The sequence below is a fragment of the Brassica napus genome, chromosome A9 (genome assembly GCF_020379485.1).
Source record: "Brassica napus cultivar Da-Ae chromosome A9, Da-Ae, whole genome shotgun sequence".
NCBI lineage: Eukaryota > Viridiplantae > Streptophyta > Magnoliopsida > Brassicales > Brassicaceae > Brassica > Brassica napus.
Window position 1 is genome coordinate 19,486,874 of NC_063442.1, and position 19,255 is coordinate 19,506,128.

The window sequence follows — 19,255 nt, forward strand, 5'->3', positions numbered from 1 at the left end:
AAATAATGATTGACATCATAGTTGAAAATTAATTTTTAAAATTAAAGATAAGTTAAATCAAACTAATTAAGCAATATTGTTTGAGATTATTCATATATTCTAGTTATTAGTTTAACAATCTTGTATGGTTAGCGCATTGTTTGTCAATTGAGTTAATATTTGTATTGATTAATTTAGAATGAGATTCACTTGATGGTCGCTTTACATTGCATACTGTTTGATCCACAATTTTTGATCAAATAAAATTTAACGATAGTTAAATAAAAATTCTGTTAATCAGAACAATACAAGCATACATATTTTTAAGCAGTTTGCGAAATTGAGACACAATGAGTCCACAAATCATCACTTTTCTTCAAATACTCTGTTTCGTGGGCAACTAAATGCGGCTTCTCAGCAATATATTTGATAAGAGTATCATGACACATTTTTCCTTCTTGAACAAGATCATGACAACATGCATCAGTGATGGTTAAATTTTCAAAGACAACACCAATTATATCCAACGCACATTTTGGACTGATTTTAAGAAGACATGTATCCCATAGTGATTTTGCTTCAGCTTCTTCAACAGAGAATGCAGGAACGAACACACAAATCAAAGCAACAACAATGAATACGATAGTAGTTCGGGAAGAAGTGTGAGCCATTGTGCCAATGTTTTCGAAATAAGTGGCAAATGTTATTAATATAATATATTAAATTTTTGTATCTGGTATTTGAGAATGCAATTTTGTCTCATATTTATAAGAGATTAAACAATCAAACACAAACTAAACGTATTTTCAAGTGAACATAAGATATTAATTAATGCAGTTTAACGTTAAATAAAATGTGACAGCTAATATGAGTTTTCTCTAACATATTAAAAAAATTTAGAAAATATAAATATACTTATTTTTAAAACTAAATGCTATCAAAATAGCATATTTCTAAATTATTAATGTTTTAAATTATTTTGTTGTTAAGAAATAACCTGCCTATGGGTTTAAAAATGTGAATTTAATCGAGTACGGATTGTCATATATCGCGTATCTTTATTTTGTAAGAATTTACTACTAGAAGAAATTATATAGCTAAACCATAACTAGTATACACATTACGTAGATATAGTTTCATAGAAATGAAACTGGAACTGGCGAAAAAACACTAATTGAGTTAAAAAATTAATTGGCAAAATTTAAAGGGTTGTAGTCTATTAAAAAACTTGAAACCAAATCTTGTAATAAATGAAACAAAAAATGTGCACAATTTTGTTTCCAAAATTTTTGTGATGGATCTAAAACTCAAATCCATACGCTCCATCCTAATATCATTGGCATAAGTTATTATCTACTTACTAGTCATAGGATATTGTTCTTTTGCGTGATTAGATTCAGTCTCATTGTTTTCTTTATAACTAAATGTGTTTACAAAATCGTTACAACATGAGTATTCGAAATAGTTTTTTTTCCAAGCCATTATATTAGCATGTACTACTAAACTCAAAGGTTTCAAAGGTGAAACATTAGATATTTTCTTAGCTTCTTGTTTTAAATTATCCAAGATAATTTTCAGTTTATGTTAAAATAATGATTGACATCGTAGTTGAAAATTAATTTTTAAAATTAAAGATAAGTTAAATCAAACTAATTAAGCAATATTGTTTGAGATTATTCATATAATCTAGTTATTAGTTTAACAATCTTGTATGGTTAGCGCATTGTTTTTCAATTGAGTTAATATTTGTATTGATTAATTTAGAATGAGATTCACTTGATGGTCGCTTTACATTGCATACTGTTTGATCCATAATTTTTGATCAAATAAAATTTAACGATAGTTAATAAAAAATTCTGTTAATCAGATCAATACAAGCATACATATTTTTAAGCAGTTTGCGAAATTGAGACACAATGAGTCCACAAATCATCACTTTTCTTCAAATACTCTGTTTCGTGGGCAACTAAATGCGGCTTCTCAGCAATATATTTGATAAGAGTATCATGACACATTTTTCCTTCTTGAACAAGATCATGACAACATGCATCAGTGATGGTTAAATTTTCAAAGACAACACCAATTATATCCAACGCACATTTTGGACTGATTTTAAGAAGACATGTATCCCATAGTGATTTTGCTTCAGCTTCTTCAACAGAGAATGCAGGAACGAACGCACAAATCAAAGCAACAACAATGAATACGATAGTAGTTCGGGAAGAAGTGTGAGCCATTGTGACAATGTTTTCGAAATAAGTGGCAAATGTTATTAATATAATATATTAAATTTTTGTATCTGGTATTTGAGAATGCAATTTTGTCTCATATTTATAAGAGATTAAACAATCAAACACAAACTATAGTATTTTCAAGTGAACATAAGATATTAATTAATGCAGTTTAACGTTAAACAAAATGTGACAGCTAATATGAGTTTTCTCTGACATATTAAAAAAATTTAGAAAATATAAATATACTTATTTTTAAAACTAAATACTATCAAAATACCATATTTCTAAATTATTAATGTTTTAAATTATGTTGTTGTTAAGAAATAACCTGCCTATCGAATTTAACCATTGTTTATATGTATTCTCAACTTTCTGTAAATGCTAATAGGCTCCATCATTTTACAGAAATTTGATTTTAAAATGTGAATTTAATCGAGTATATATTGTCCTATATCGCGTATCTTTATTTTGTAAGAATTTACTACTAGAAGAAATTATATAGCTAAAATATAACTAGTATACACATTATGTAGATATAATTTCATAGAAATGAAACTGGAACTGGCGAAAAAGCAATATTTGAGTTAAACAATTAATTTGAAAAATTAAAGGGTTATAATCTATTAAAAATTTTGAAGCCAAATATACAAATCGTAGTAAATGAAACAAAAAATGTGCACAATTTTGTTTCCAAAATTTTTGTGATCGATCTAAAACTCAAATCCATATGCTCCATCCTAATATCATTGGCATAAGTTATTATCTACTTACTACTCATCGGATATTGTTCTTTCTTGTGATTACATCCAGTCTCATTGTTTTCCTTATAAATGATCGTATTTACAAAATCTTCGACAACATGAGTATTCAAAATAGTTTTTTTTTCAAACCATTATATTAGCATGTACTACTAAACTCAAAAGTTTCAAAGGTGAAACATTAGATATTGTCTTAGCTTGTTTTAAATTATCAAGATATTTTCCAGTGTATGTAAACATAATGATTGAAATCTTAGATGAAAATTAATTTTTAAAATTAAAGATATGTTAAATCAAACTAATTAAGCAATATTGTTTGAAATTATTCATATATGTCTTGTTATTAGTTTAACAATCTTGTGTGGTTAGCACATTGTTTTTCAGTTGAGTTAATATATGTATTGATTCATTTAGAAGGAGATTCACTTGATGGTCGCATTATATTGCAAACTGTTTGATCCACGATTTTTGATCAAATAAAATTTAACGATAGTTAAATAAAAAATTTGTTAACCAGATCAATATAAGCAAAACATATTTTTAAGCAGTTTGCGAAACTGAGACACAATGAGTCCACAACTCATCACTTTTCTCCAAATACTCTGTTTCGTGGGCAACTAAATGCGGCTTCTCAGCAATATATTTGATAAGAGTATCGTGACACATTTTTCCTTCTTGAACAAGATCATGACAACATGCATCAGTGATGGTTAAATTTTCAAAGACAACACCAATTATATCCAATGCACATTTTGGACTGATTTTAAGAAGACATGTATCCCATAGTGATTTTGCTTCAGCTTCTTCAACAGAGAATGCAGGAACGAACGCACCAATCAAAGCAATAACAATGAATACGATAGTAGTTCGGGAAGAAGTGTGAGCCATTGTGCCAATGTTTTCGAAATAAGTGGCAAATGTAATTAATATAATATATTAAATTTTTGTATCTGGTATTTTAGAATGCAATTTTGTCTCATATTTATAAGAGATTAAAAACACAAACTAAACATATTTTCAAGTGAACATAAGATATTAATTAATGCAGTTTAACGTTAAATAAAATGTGACAGCTAATATGAGTTTTCTCTAACATATTAAAAAAATTTAGAAAATAGAGATATACTTATTTTTTAAACTAAATACTATCAAAATAGCATACTTCTAAATTATTAATGTTTTAAGTTATTTTGTTGTTAAGAATTAACCTGCCAATCGAATTTAACCATTGTTTATACGTATTATCTACTTTCTGTAAATGCTAATAGGCTCCATCATTTTACAGAAATTTGGATTTAAAATGTGAATTTAATCGACTATATATTGTCCAATATCGCGTATCTTTATTTTGTAAGAATTTACTACTAGAAGAAATTATATAGCTAAACCATAACAAGTATACACATTATGTAGATATAATTTCATAGAAATGAAACTCGAACTGGCGAAAAAACAATATTTGAGTTGAACAATTAATTTGCAAAAATTAAAGGGTTGTAATCTATTAAAAATTTTGAAGCCAAATCTACAAATTGTAGTAAATGAAACAAAAAATGTGCACAATTTTGTTTCCAAAACTTTTATGATGGATTAAAAACTCAAATCCATACGCTCCATCCTAATATCATTGGCATAAGTTATTATCTACTTACTAGTCATAGGATATTGTTCTTTTTCGTGTTACATCCAGTCTCATTGTTTTCTTTGTAAATGATCGTATTTACAAAATCGTCGACAACATGAGTATTAAAATTAGTTTTTTTTTCAAGCCATTATATTAGCATGTCCTACAAAACTCAAAGGTCTCAAAGGTGAAACATTGGATATATTCTTAGGTTGTTTTATATTACACAAGAATATTTTCTGTGTATGTAAAAATAATGATTTAAATTGTAGATGAAAATTAATTTTTAAAATTAAAGATAAGTTAAGTCAAAGTAATTAAGCAATATTGTTTGAAATTATTCATATATATCTTGTTATTAGTTTAGCAATCTTGTATGGTTAGCACATTGTTTTTCAATTGAGTTAATATATGTATTGATTCATTTAGAATGAGATTCACTTGATGGTCGCTTTATATTGCATACTGTTTGATCCACGATTTTTTATCAAATAAAATTTAACGATAGTTAAATAAAAATTTTGTAGATCAATACAAGCATAACATATTTTTAAGCAGTTTGCGAAACTGAGACACAATGAGTCCACAAATCATCACTTTTCTTCAAATACTCTGTTTCGTGGGCAACTAAATGCGGCTTCTCAGCAATATATTTGATAAGAGTATCGTGACACATTTTTCCTTCATGTACAAGATCATGACAACATGCATCAGTGATGGTTAAATTTTCAAAGACAACACCAATTATATCCAACGCACAATTTGGACTGATTTTAAGAAGACAGGTATCCCATAGTGATTTTGCTTCAGCTTCTTCAACAGAGAATGCAGGAACGAACGCACAAATCAAAGCAACAACAATGAATACGATAGTAGTTCGGGAAGAAGTGTGAGCCATTGTGCCAATGTTTTCGAAATAAGTGGCAAATGTTATTAATATAATATATTAAAATGTTTGTATCTGGTATTTTAGAATGAAATTTTGTTTCTTATTTATAAGAGATTAAACACTCAAACACAAACATAAACGTATTTTCAAGTGAACATAAAAAATTAATTAATGCAGTTTAACGTTAAATAAAATGTGACCGTTAATATGGGTTTTCTCTAATATATTTAGAAAATTTAGAAAAAATAAGTATACTTATTGTTTAAACTAAATACTATGAAAATAACATATTTGTAAATTATTAATGTTTTAAGTTATTTTGTTGTTAAGAAATAATCTGCCAATCGAATTTAACCATTGTTTATACGTAATCTCAACTTTCTGTAAATGCTAATAGGCTCCATCATTTTACAGAAATTTGGGTTTAAAAATGTGAATTAAATCGAGTACGAATTGTCATATATCGCGTATCTGAATTTTGTAAGAATTTACTACTAGAAGAAATTATATAGCTAAACCATAACTAGTATACACATTACTTAGATATAATTTCATAGAATTGAAACTGGAACTGGCGAAAAAACACTAATTGAGTTAAACAATTAATTGGCAAAAATTAAAGGGTTGTAATCTATTAAAAAACTTGAAGCCAAATCTACAAATTGTAATAAATGAAACAAAAAATGTGCACAATTTGTTTCCAATTTTTTTGTGATGGATCTAAAATTCAAATCCATACACTCCATCCTAATATCATTGGCATAAGTTATTATCTACTTACTAGTCATAGGATATTGTTCTTTTGCGTGATTAGATACAGTCTCATTGTTTTCTTTATAACTGATCGTATTTACAAAATCGTCTACAACATGAGTATTCGAAATAGTTTTTTTTTCCAAGCCATTATATTAGCATGTACTACTAAACTCAAAGGTTTCAAAGGTGAAACATTAGATATTTTCTTAGCTTCTTGTTTTAAATTATCCAAGATAATTTTCAGTTTATGTAAAAATAATAATTGACATCATAGTTGAAAATTAAGTTTTAAAATTAAAGATAAGTTAAATCAAACTAATTAAGCAATATTGTATGGTTAGCGCATTGTTTGTCAATTGAGTTAATATTTGTATTGATTCATTTAGAATGAGATTCACTTGATGGTCGCTTTATATTGCATACTGTTTGATCCACAATTTTTGATCAAATAAAATTTAACAATAGTTAAATAAAAATTCTGTTAATCAGATCAATACAAGCATAACATATTTTTAAGCAGTTTGCGAAATTGAGACACAATGAGTCCACATATCATCACTTTTCTTCAAATACTCTGTTTCGTGGGCAACTAAATGCGGCTTCTCAGCAATATATTTGATAAGAGTATCGTGACACATTTTTCCTTCTTGAACAAGATCATGACAACATGCATCAGTGATGGTTAAATTTTCAAAGACAACACCAATTATATCCAACGCACATTTTGGACTGATTTTAAGAAGACATGTATCCCATAGTGATTTTGCTTCAGCTTCTTCAACAGAGAATGCTGGAACGAACGCACAAATCAAAGCAACAACAATGAATACGATAGTAGTTCGGGAAGAAGTGTGAGCCATTGTGCCAATGTTTTCGAAATAAGTGGCAAATAATATTAATATAATATATTAAAATGTTTGTATCTGGTATTTTAGAATGAAGTTTTGTCTCATATTTATAATAGATTAAACACTCAAACCCAAACTAAACGTATTTTCAAGTGAACATAAGAAATTAATTAATGCAGTTTAACGTTAAATGAAACTTGACAGTTAATATGAGTTTTCTCTAACATATTTAGAAAATTTAGAAAAAATAAATATACTTATTTGTTTAAACTAAATACTATCAAAATAGCATATTTCTAAGATATTAATGTTTTAAGTTATTTTGTTGTTAAGAAATAACCTGCCAATCGAATTTAACTATTGTTTATACGTATTCTCAACTTTCTGTAAATGCTAATAGGGTCCATCATTTTACAGAAATTTGGGTTTAAAAATGTGAATTTAATCGAGTACGGATTGTCATATATCGCGGATCTTTATTTTGTAAGAATTTACTACTAGAAGAAATTATATAGCTAAACCATAACTAGTATATACATTACGTAGATATAATTTCATAGAAATGAAACTGGAAATGGCGAAAAAAACACTAATTGAGTTAAACAATTAATTGGCAAAAATTAAAGGGTTGTAATCTATTCTAAAACTTGAAGGCAAATCTACAAATTGTAATCAATGAAACAAAAAAATTTGAAGCCAAATCTTCTAGTAGTAACATTTTGTAGATTTGGCTTCATCTTTTGAATAGAGTCTTCGATCGATCTTTGAAAATTTGACCATCACTGATGCATGTTGTCATGATCTTGTTCAAGAAGGAAAAGTGTGTCACAATACTCTTATCAAATATATTGCTGATAAGCCGCAGTTAGTTGACCGCCGCAGTTAGTTGCCCACGAAACATAGTATTTGAAGAAAAGTGATGATTTGTGGACTCATTATATCTCAATTTCGAAAACTGCTTAAAATATGTTTTGTTTGTATTATTCTGATTAACAAAAACTTTATTCAACTATCGTTAAATTTTCTTTAATCAAAAATCATGGATCAGACAGTATGCAATATAAACCAACCATCAAGTGAATCTCATTCTAAATGAATCAGTACAAATATTAACTCAATTGAAAAACAATGTGCTATCCTATAAGATTGTTAAAATAATAACAAGGCATATAAGAATAACTTCAAATAATATTGCTTAACGAGTTTGATTTAATGTATCTTTAATTTTTAAACTCAATTTTCATCTAAGATGTCAATCATTATTTCTACATACACTGAAAAAATATCTTGATAATTTAAAACAAGAGGTTAAAAAATATCTAATATTTTACCTTTGGAACCTTAGAGTTTAATAGTACATGATAAACAATGACTTGGAAAAAACAATAGTTTGAATACTCATATTATTGACGATAAATACGATCATTTATACAGAATACAATGAGACTGGATGTAATCATCCTATGACTAGTAAATAGATTAAAAATTATTCTCATAATATTAGGATGGAGCGTATGAATTTGAGTTTTGTATCGATCACTATAGTGTTGGAATCAAAATTGTGAACATTTTCTATTTTATGTTTTTTACAATTTGTAGATTTGGCTTCCAATATTTTAATAGAATATAACCCTTTACTTTTGGAAAATTAATAGTTTAATACAAATATTGTTTTTTCATCAGATCCGGTTTCTTTTCAATGAAATTATATCTATATAATTTATATACTAGTTATGGTTTAGCTATAAAATTTGTTCTAGTAGTAAATTCTTACAAAATTGAGATAAGCGATATAAGACAATTCATACTCGATTAAATTTACATTCTTAAACCCAAATTTCTGTAAGATGATGGAGTCTATTAACATTTACATAAAATAGAGAATACGAATAAACCAGGGTTAAATTTGATTGGTAGGTTATTTCTTAATGATAAATTACTTAAAACATTAGTAATTTAGAAATATTTTGTTTTGATATAATTTATTTTAAATAATAAGTATATCTTTTTCTAAATTTTATAAATATGTTCGAGAAAACTCATATTAACAGTCACATTTTATTTTACAATAAACTGCATTAATTAACTTGTTATGTTCACTTGAAAATATGGTTAGTTTGTGTTTGAGTGTTTAATCTCCTATAAATATGAGATAAAAATTCATTCTAAAAAAAATCAAACATTTTAATATATTATATTAATAAATAATGTTTGCCACTTATTTCGAAAGCATTGGCACAATGGCTTACACTACCTCCCGAACTATTATCGTATTCATTGTTGTTGTTTTGGTTTGTGCGTTCTTTCCTGCATTCTCTGTTGAAGATGCTGAAGCAAAATCACTTTGGAATACATGTCTTTTTTAAATGAGTCAAAAATGTGTGTTTGATATAATTGGTGTTGTCTTTGAAAGTTTAACCATCACTGATGCATGTTGTCATGATCTTGTTCAAGAAGGTAAAGTGTGTCACGATACTCTTATCAAATATATTGCTGATAAACCGCACTTAGTTGCCCACGAAACACAGTTTTATTAAAAAGTAAAAATACATTTATATCCTAAGGTTAACTATTCCAGACTAGGGGTTTAGAGTTAAGGTGGAGTTTTGAGGATATGGTTTCAAATTTTAGAAAAAAATAAAAATTTTAAAATAAAAAGAGGCTATTTTGATCATTTTTTTAATTGAAAGCTATTTTTGTGACAAAAATTTTAAAAGATTATTTGTGACAAAAAAAAATTCATTTCTTTAATGTACATTTAAAAATTAAAATCTACATTAATAAAGTTGAGTTTAGTCTTTCTAATAGTGACAAAAAAAAAGTTTAGTCTCTCTACAATCATCCCCCTCAGCACATAGCATGGGCAATTTGTGACACCTGTCATTTTGTCTTTTAACTATTTATCTTATGTATACTTCTCAAAAACTGAATCGACATCTCATTTAGATCTAGTAATCATCATGAATTTCATCAATTTAAATGTTTCGGACGTTCCTAATTCCCATCTCTTTCTCTTTGTTGTAACAATGATTCATGTCCTTTATATTATTTGGATCATTTATTTGTATTTACCCTTCATATCATTCTCTTTCTCTCTGTAATCTCAGGATATGATTTCTGGGATGGAATTCAGTGATTCCTTTGAGTATCTCCACCATTCCAAAGAGGTACCCTACTACTTATTTATTCTCATCTTTTCGTGTCTTCTTTTAATTGAAGATTGATTTCATGGTGATTGTTAGGTTATGGTGCAAGCCACTGTTTTCGGATTTAAGAAAACGCGAGACCAGACTGATGCATCATGTCTAGATAAGAGACCAGACTGATGAATCATGTCTAGATCAGAGACCAGAGACTGATGAATCATGTCTAGATCAGAGACCATACTGATGAATAATGTATAGATCACGGGGTAATTCCAAAATATGTGTTGGATGTGGCGAAGTTTGTGTCTTGAAAATTCAAATTTTCTCACTTTTAGTTTGAACTTTAATAGAAAACCTGGGAGAGCCGGAGAGGTCAAGGTTCACGTTGGTTATGTGGCTCAGATCTCTTCTCTTTCTGATTCTATACACACAGAAGGTGTTATTGTTGAGACTGAGACCAAGCTATATGACTCTAAATTAATTTGAGGTTAGGTCTTTGGAGAAACGTGTTACACTGTTCCCGGAAGAAAGAGCAAACAGAAGGGACTCATCATCATCCTTCGAAGTGGCAACTCTGGAAGAAGCCACGAAACAATCCTACAAATATGTTTAACCATGAGATCAAGAAAAGATGTTTATGTTTCTTAATGTTTGGTTGCTCTTATAGTGCATGTAGATTTTAACAGAGTAGGAGCTCCTTTTCTAGAGATCGAATCTTAACTTTATATGAGAAGTGGGATTGGATCCATTGAATACACCAGTGAGATGCAATGGATTGTGAGAGAGCAATGGGAATATCCAAGAAGGCCCTCTCCACTGCGATGCTAACATCTCAATCCGTCCAATTGTGCAAGCTAAGTTTGGCACCAAGGTCAACAAGTTTCTTTCTTTCTTTGTCGTTTTGTTATTCTGAGTATAGCCAGTGAAGAGATATGATCAACTCATTCTATTTTCATTCAACTATATCTGGTTGATGATTCAAATTTTTGTTGGTTCATAGGTGGAAATTAAGAGTTTGAGTGCATATCAGTAATTAACAAGCACTACAACAAATATAGGTATTGATAGCAGATTATTATAGCACAATTTACGTAACTGCTATGGAAAGGTAGTTGGAAGTCTGGATAACAAACTTATAGCATTATAGTTATGCTAAGCCCAAAAATCAGTAAACGAAAAATAAAAACTCACTAATCACCCTAGTTTTTACAATTAGCGCCAACACTTAAAAAAAAAAGGGTTTCGCGGCCAATTAGTAAAACCAATACTTTTCATAGCATTAGAAAAAAAAAAGGGTTTCTCGTTTTCTCCGTCTTCTTCGTCTCTACATCGAGCTCTACGCTCTCTCCACTCTCTCCGACTCGATTTTTCTTCGATCACCAATCGTAATCATTGTTTTTCACCGGCGTCTCCCAATTCGATTCAGCCATCCTCATCTCCGATTTCAATCCGAGATTCAAAATTAAAAGTGAGTTCTTACCGTCGGTAGATTCATGTGTAGTATGTAGTTAGGTTTTGGCTCTGCTCAATGTTGTGATTAGTTAGGTTTTCGATGTTCTCTATCACTATCCCATGGGTTCATCTTTCTTTCCAATAATCAAATTTTTATTCCGCAGGTGTGGGTTAGTGTCTTCGCAATCTTACGTCTGCTATACATTGTGAAGGTTAGACACATCTATTTAGTTCTTCTCATTTTGTAATCATTTGTAGACTTTTGTAGACAATGCGTTTGTTCTTTGCGGTTAACACTTTGAAGTGTAATTTGTTCTCATTGCTGCTTGAACCATGTACGCTTGTTTGAACTGTGGAAAGGGTCCTAACTTTATGTAGACAATGTTGGACAAGTCATGGGTGCATTTATGCAGGTATGTACATTGGTTTAAGTGTTCAGTTTATGCATTTCAACATTTCTTCTCATAACTTTCTTTTTATTTTCGTTTGATTTACATGAACTCAAGAGTTGATTCTGCATATGAGAGAGGTGCTTGGGGTTTTGTCAATGCTGTTACTGCTATGTTAGGAGTTAATGGGAAGATTGTATGTCCATGCGCCCGATGCCGCAATCTAGATCGCCATACAAGTGAGGAGGTTGTCTCTCATTTGGTTATAAATGGAATGGATGACGCTTATAAGGTACGCTCAGATTGGTTTCACCATGGAGATGGTAACTCTGTTGCTGTACTGGAAGGTGAAGATAGATGCTGGAATGCTGAGATCCTTAGTTTATATGAAGCAGCAAACTGCTTAGATGAAGATTTAGCCATTAGGGGGTCCCAGTTACGTGAGTCAGTTGAGGGTGAGGACAGGAAAGAAGATGAGTTTTTAGCAAAACTTGCAGAGGCTGAAACCCCCTTGTATCCAACGTGTGCGAGTCATAGCAAGCTATCAGCTGTAGTTTCATTGTTTAGGATTAAGTCTCAAAATGGTTGGTCAGACAAGAGCTTTGATGACTTACTGCAAACATTGCCAAACATGTTACCTGAAGACAATGTGCTGCACACATCAACTTATGATGTCAAGAAGTTTTTGAAATCTTTTGATATGGGATATCAAAAGATTCATGCTTGTGTGAACGACTGCTGTTTATTTAGAAAGAAGCTGAAGACGGCTGAGAGTTGCCCCAAATGCAAGGCGTCTAGATGGAAGACCAATATGCACACTGGTGAATTAAAGAAGGGTGTTCCACAGAAGGTTTTGAGATATTTTCCATTAATACCTCGTCTGAAAAGGATGTTCAGACAGGAGCAACTTGCAATGGATTTAAGATGGCATTTCAATAACAAGAGCACAGATGGGAAACTGCGCCATCCAGTAGACTCTGTTACTTGGCAGTCGATGAATGACAAGTATCCGTCGTTCGCAGCGGAGGAGAGGAACTTGCGACTTGGGCTTTCAACTGATGGGTTTAATCCGTTCAGTATGAAGAGCAGCCGATACAGTTGTTGGCCTGTGTTACTTGTTAATTACAACATGGCTCCTGACCTATGTATGAAGGAGGAGAACATCATGCTCAGTCTGCTGATTCCAGGACCGCATCAACCGGGTAATAGTATAGATGTATACTTAGAACCCCTTATAGAAGATCTAAATCATCTGTGGTGCATAGGCGAGTTAACTTACGATGCAGTTAGTAAGACAACCTTTACGCTTAAGGCAATGCTTCTTTGGACTATTAGTGATTTCCCAGCATATGGGAATCTTGCTGGCTGTAAAGTCAAGGGTAAAATGGGTTGTCCTATATGTGGGAAGCACACAGATAGTTTGTGGCTGAGTAATAGTAGGAAATTTGTATTTATGGGCCACCGGAAAAGTTTGCCTCCCTTACATAGTTTCAGAGGAAAGAAGACTTGGTTTGATGGGAAAACTGAACATGGGACAAAGGGAAGGATACTCATGGGTAGGAATGTCTCATTTGTGCTGAGACATTACAAGAATGTTTTTGGTAATAGAAAGCAGTCTGGGGAAAAGAGAGCTGCTCGAGTTGAGATACCATCTGATAACGAGGACGAAGCAAGTGAATCTGATGAAGATGAAGATTTAGGGGACAAAGACGAAGAAGAATTATCTAGATGGAAGAAACGTTCGATATTTTTTACATTGCCTTATTGGGAGGTATATTTAAACTTCCTATTTACTAAATGTTCAATTGCATATAGTATGTTCTAATTGATTTTTTTATTTGCTTTGACATGAGAAGGAGCTCCCTGTTCGGCATAATCTAGACGTTATGCATGTGGAGAGGAATGTGGCTGCAAGCTTGATTGCGACATTGTTACATTGTGGCAATTCAAAGGATGGTCTAAAGGCTAGAAAGGATCTTGAAAGTCTTGGTATCAGGAAGGATTTGCATCCAAAAGCTCAGGGTAAAAGGACATTACTCCCAGCAGCTCCTTGGTCTTTGTCAAAGTCAGAGAAACACACATTCTGTAAGCGGCTCTTTGATTTTAAAGATCCTGATGGCTACTGTGCTAATATATCTAGTTGTATATCATTAGAGGAGTGTAAGGTGATGGGACTCAAATCTCATGATTACCACGTCCTAATGCAACAACTGCTGCCAGTAGCAATTAGGGGCTTACTACCTAAGGGTCCTAGGGTAGCCATTTTCCGCTTATGCACTTTCTTCAACCTTCTTTGCCAACGAGTAATTGATATGGAACAACTCCAGCTAATGGAAACAGAAATTGTGGAGACTCTATGCATATTTGAAAGATTTTGGCCACCTAGTTTCTTCGACATCATGGTTCACTTGTGTGTGCATCTAGGAAGAGAAGCTCGACTTGGTGGTCCTGTCCATTTCCGATGGATGTATCCATTTGAAAGGTATGTTTCCTTGTTAAATAATATTTTATTTATTTTCCAAATCGAGCTTATTATTCACATTTGATCTTCATCTGAAACAGGTACATGAAAGTATTGAAAGACTATGTAAGAAACACAGCAAGACCAGAGGGGTGTATAGCTGAGTCTTATCTTGCAGAAGAATGCATGAAGTTCTGCTCGGCTTTCTTGAAGACTACAACAAATGTAGAAGAAAAAGGTGACAGAAACACTGAGTACGAGAGCCATTCCATCCTTGAAGGTCGTCCTATATCAGCTGGCCGCTCATTCACTCTCACTGATTCAGATAAGAAAATAGCCCATCTTGCTGTGATACAGAACACGGCTATGGTTGATCCATATGTTGAGTAAGTGTCTCTTAGTACTTAGAATAGTATTCATTCATACTTATTTTATTTGGAAGTTTTGATGTAATTTGAGGTTTGTTTTTTCATATGCAAGTGCTCATTTACAACATCTACAAGACTCAAATGGTAGATGTAAACGGGACGCAACTTATTTATGGCGTATGCACACTGAAAAATTCGCAGCGTGGCTAAAGCAACAGGCATGTTTAACTGTTTATGTTTTTAGTTGATTTTATAACCGTACAGTGTAGCTGACATTTTTTAAATAATTGCTAGATACCGATTGATTCAGTACATGAGGAAGAGACACTGAAGTGGCTGGCTTATGGACCTCGTAGTATAGCCAGATCTTACACAGGCTACATTGTGAATGGCCTACGGTTTCATACAAATTTGGTGCATAGGCTAAGTCAGAATAGTGGGGTTTACTACGAGGCAACAGCAATGTGTAGGTCTAGTGCAAGGGACACATCGCAGGTGGTAGACGTTGTATCCTACTATGGGAGAGTAGTTGATATTATATTACTAGATTACAATGCCTTCTACGTCCCAATATTTAGGTGTCAGTGGGCAGTCAAAGGTAACGGTGTGAAGGTAGAGGATGGCTTTACGCTGGTTAATTTTAATCACAGCCACATATCCTTTGCAAAGGATCCATTCATTTTAGCATCTCAAGCGACACAGATATTTTACTCAAGGAAAAATGATGAATCGAGTTGGTATGTAGTTATGAAGGGTCCAAGTAGAAGATACAGTGATGAGAAAGTGGAAGACCTACATGCAGATGTCGGTCCATTGCCTTCGGATATGGATATGAGTCTAGAAGACATATCAGATGAGGCTGAGAATGTCAGAGATGATTGTGAAGGAATATATGTTTGATTTCGTTGATTAACTATTCTTGATTTGCATGACATTCTTTGGTTGATTTTCTGTTATGGAATATATGTTTGATTTCGTTGATTAACTATTTAGGATTCATGTCTGACTTTGAGTTAATATTTGAGTTTTCCTCGAGGTTTATTGTAGGATTGCCATGGGTAAAGGGAGAAAGCAATCAAAGAAAAGGAAGACCATTGTACAAGATGATGAGCCTGTATTCATTGCCACCATATACCCTGGGGAGACGCAGCATGAGAAGCCTATTGAGGAATCACAGCCTGAAGACACACAGAACCCAACACAGCCACAACTTGATGAATCAGAACATGATAAGGATGGTGGAGAAGAACCCAACAAAGATTCCGAAGGTGCAAATGATGGTGGAGAAGAGCCCAACAAAGATTCTGAAGGTGCTAATGATTGGTGTGGCAAGGAATCCAAAGTAGCAGAGGGTCGTTTTCTGTCTTCTGATGTTATGGAGTTTGTTAACAATGTACCATTGGGTCCTAATTCATCTAAGGTGGTAGTTGAGACGGCTTTTGAAGAAGATGCATTTCTTTGGAGACCGGCGCCGAAGATGTACACTATTGGTCAGGCTGTAGGAGAAACTGTTGCGTGGCCTCAAGATTCAGTTCTTGTTCTTGACGAGGAGTTCTCTCCAGATGACATTCCAAGTAATGTAAGGTTTTCATTCCTCATCTCAAATGATGTTAGTTTTCTGTTTATAAAATCTAGTTATGTGTTTCCTATGTTGGATTTATTGGTTTGACAGAGCCCAGAGACAAAGGAAATGAACAAGTGCAAACTTCTACATTGGCTAACAGATGATGAAGAAGCTGTTGCTGAAGGTCGTTGGGAGAGTCGTGATCCCAAAGCCTTGGTGGATGGCCTTCCTCTTGGACCAAATGCTGTTAAAGTATTTGTGGATGCGGTAACGGTAAGAGAGACATTTCTTTGGCGGCCAACAGAAAAACACTCAAACTTTCGTGACTGTTTGAAGACGTTTATAGCATGGCCAGTGAGCAGAGTTTTATTCGACAATTTAGACACAGAGTCACCAAATACAGCAACTCCTCATACGCACTCACAAGTACTCACTCCACCAGCTCCTGCTAAGATTTCAAAACCATATTCACAATCTCCTTCAAGCTCCCAGAAGGTAAGTCTAAGTGTATTAGAACGTTGTAATCGTATACATGATAAAGTTTCTAACGCTTACATATTACTTACACTATTCGACATCGTTCTCTTATACAGAAGGTGAAGGAGGGTCAGAAGTGCAAACTGTTGGACATTACCGGTCAGAAAGTAGTTGTTGCAGAAGGGCGCTGGTCTTCGAACAACCCTGAGCAGTTAGTGCATTTTGTTCCGTTGGGCAATAATGCAGTTCGTGTGTGGGTTGATGTAGTCAAGGTGAATGATGCCAAGGTTTGGAGGCCTACGTCTGCAATTGAGTGTATGGAGGATGCTATTGGTACCACTATAGCATGGCCTGAAGACAAAGTTGTCATCGTTTGAGGTGGATTTAGATCACTGTATGGTAATCTACTTTCATTGCTTTAGAATTACTAATAAACATATGGTACTTGTTGCAAATGAGAATTGTCTTATACTTTCATTGCTTTGGAACTTAATTATGACACTGTATTTCTATTATGGATAAATGAAAATTTCAGACTTGGTTTATTTTTTTATGAGAATATGATGTATTTATAGTGAACGATTTATTGTACTTGTGATAAGCTATTTTATTGCATGAAATAGCATAGAAAATAAAAACTACAATTCATATATACATAACTCAATATCACTGCTACAACACATTATCAAATAGCACCAATGTAGAGTTACTACAACGTAATTCATGACTACTTTACGTTGCTATTTTTTAAATATATATAGCAACCTAAAAATGATATTACACAATTTTATATAACATGAATTATTTGTTATTAATAAGTTTAATACAGCATAACAGAACAGCTGTTATATAGTTTCCTATAACACGACTAATGTGTAATAAATAACTGTAATACAGCATAATCATAATGCTATTATAGACTGCTATACGATAGCATCATGTTAAAACGCTATCGTATATAGGTACTCTATTATAGCGTCCAATATAATAGCATTTATAAAACCGCTATGAATATCATATAATAGCGTTAACTGTATGCTATGAAAAGCCATATTTGTTGTAGTGAAGGAAGTCGACTATGTGGTATCAAGACAAGAACTTCTCTGCAACCAGGGCCTATCCGGCCATATTTTAATGAGACAAGTGTACGAAGTTTAGTATATACAGAGCAAGAATCGCCAACAAACAACCATATGCTGCTAAATCATAATATTCAAAGAGATGGTCCGAGTTAGCTTATGAGTTGAAGAGAACGAAAGCTGAAAAAAGGTATTGCAAAAAGGGTTAATGGATGAGAAGAAATAATATGCAAATATGGGCAAATGTAAGAAGATTGAATCAGATTTAATGGAAGCGGGTTGCAGAGCCTGAAAAGTGAAATAGAGAAGAAAGTAGAAACACCAAACGCATAAGCCATAGAAGCTGAGCTAAGCAGAGTGAAGGTTCAGTTTGAGAAATGGAGGAAAGAGGCTGAGACGGAAACTTCTCATTACATTCTGCTTTGGTCGGCGACGTGAGACTGCAGTCTAGAAGGGTGAGCCCGATCTTGGGACAATACATTAACAAGTTTGTATATATTGGTAGCTAATTTTAATATAATCCTTATTCAACATATCTTGTGTTCTTTTAAGCAAATTGATTGTTGTTATAGAGCTTGGAAATTAATGACGCATGGACCATTTGATGCAACCATGGTTGAGCTAGAAGATAATTTGAAATGGATGCAATCTCGTGGATGCAACTCTGTGGATGCTTAACTGGTGGATGCAGAAACTCGTGGATACAACTCTATGGATGGATGAATGGAATGCTTAAAGATGAACCAGAGGCTGTAATGGAGCATAATGCGCTTATGTTGGCTATGAAGAACAAGACAAACAAGCTGGAAAAGTTGTGGATCAGATTCAAGGATGAGTTGGGCCTTTTTCAGCCAAAAGGAGATCAAATATCCCAGATATGGATCGATTTTCTCTTGTGATGAACCAGCCACGAAATTAAAGTCTATGAAACAAAGGGAGCAATTGTTTGCTTGGTTTATTCTGAACCAGAGCTAAACCAGTTCGAAAATCAAGTCAAGGATTCAGTCCAACCTAGTTTTCCTAAGTATTTTCTTATTCCTGCAATTTAGGACTTTTCATTTTCCTTCTTCTTCTCTATTTAAACTCTCTTTTGTTTCAGAACAAAATATCACTCTTTTTATTAAAATTGTCTCTCAAATCTATGAATCCTTTTTTGAACACTGATTGCTAAAATGTTCATTCTCTGATTGCAAAACTTGTCTCTGATCACAACAGAGTTCATTCTCTTGAT

The 19,255-nt window shown here is 32.5% G+C and overlaps 6 protein-coding genes and 2 long non-coding RNA genes across 8 annotated transcripts; 4 read left to right on the plus strand and 4 right to left on the minus strand.

The window, feature by feature from the left end:
• Window positions 1-284: 284 nt before the first annotated feature.
• On the minus strand, window positions 285-674 carry LOC106359710. Its single transcript, XM_013799360.2, has one exon. The coding sequence runs from the start codon at window positions 648-650 to the stop codon at window positions 303-305; it is 348 nt and encodes a 115-aa protein (XP_013654814.2). The 5' UTR covers window positions 651-674; the 3' UTR covers window positions 285-302.
• Window positions 675-1,853: 1,179 nt separating this feature from the next.
• LOC125578361 lies at window positions 1,854-2,383 on the minus strand. The gene has a single exon (XM_048740879.1). The coding sequence runs from the start codon at window positions 2,214-2,216 to the stop codon at window positions 1,869-1,871; it is 348 nt and encodes a 115-aa protein (XP_048596836.1). The 5' UTR covers window positions 2,217-2,383; the 3' UTR covers window positions 1,854-1,868.
• On the minus strand, window positions 2,384-5,570 carry LOC125578363. Its single transcript, XM_048740881.1, has one exon. The coding sequence runs from the start codon at window positions 5,491-5,493 to the stop codon at window positions 5,146-5,148; it is 348 nt and encodes a 115-aa protein (XP_048596838.1). The 5' UTR covers window positions 5,494-5,570; the 3' UTR covers window positions 2,384-5,145.
• A 786-nt stretch (window positions 5,571-6,356) lies between these two features.
• On the minus strand, window positions 6,357-7,824 carry LOC106359713. The gene has a single exon (XM_048740882.1). It carries the CDS (start codon window positions 7,098-7,100, stop codon window positions 6,753-6,755), a length of 348 nt encoding a protein of 115 aa, XP_048596839.1. The 5' UTR covers window positions 7,101-7,824; the 3' UTR covers window positions 6,357-6,752.
• Window positions 7,825-10,000: 2,176 nt separating this feature from the next.
• Window positions 10,001-11,278, plus strand: LOC106360961. The gene is made up of 4 exons (XR_001272852.3): window positions 10,001-10,255; window positions 10,331-10,500; window positions 10,585-11,105; window positions 11,235-11,278. It is a non-coding gene; the product is annotated as an uncharacterized LOC106360961 (long non-coding RNA).
• A 789-nt stretch (window positions 11,279-12,067) lies between these two features.
• LOC125578118 lies at window positions 12,068-15,804 on the plus strand. Its single transcript, XM_048740414.1, has 6 exons — window positions 12,068-12,099; window positions 12,193-13,846; window positions 13,932-14,557; window positions 14,638-14,922; window positions 15,017-15,122; window positions 15,199-15,804. The coding sequence occupies exons 1-6, from the start codon at window positions 12,068-12,070 to the stop codon at window positions 15,802-15,804; spliced, it is 3,309 nt and encodes a 1,102-aa protein (XP_048596371.1).
• LOC111215309 lies at window positions 14,653-17,552 on the plus strand. The gene is made up of 3 exons (XM_022718760.2): window positions 14,653-16,483; window positions 16,577-16,963; window positions 17,062-17,552. The coding sequence occupies exons 1-3, from the start codon at window positions 15,959-15,961 to the stop codon at window positions 17,320-17,322; spliced, it is 1,173 nt and encodes a 390-aa protein (XP_022574481.2). The 5' UTR covers window positions 14,653-15,958; the 3' UTR covers window positions 17,323-17,552.
• Window positions 17,553-18,016: 464 nt separating this feature from the next.
• On the plus strand, window positions 18,017-19,188 carry LOC125578364. The gene is made up of 2 exons (XR_007316452.1): window positions 18,017-18,479; window positions 18,597-19,188. It is a non-coding gene; the product is annotated as an uncharacterized LOC125578364 (long non-coding RNA).
• Window positions 19,189-19,255: the final 67 nt, after the last annotated feature.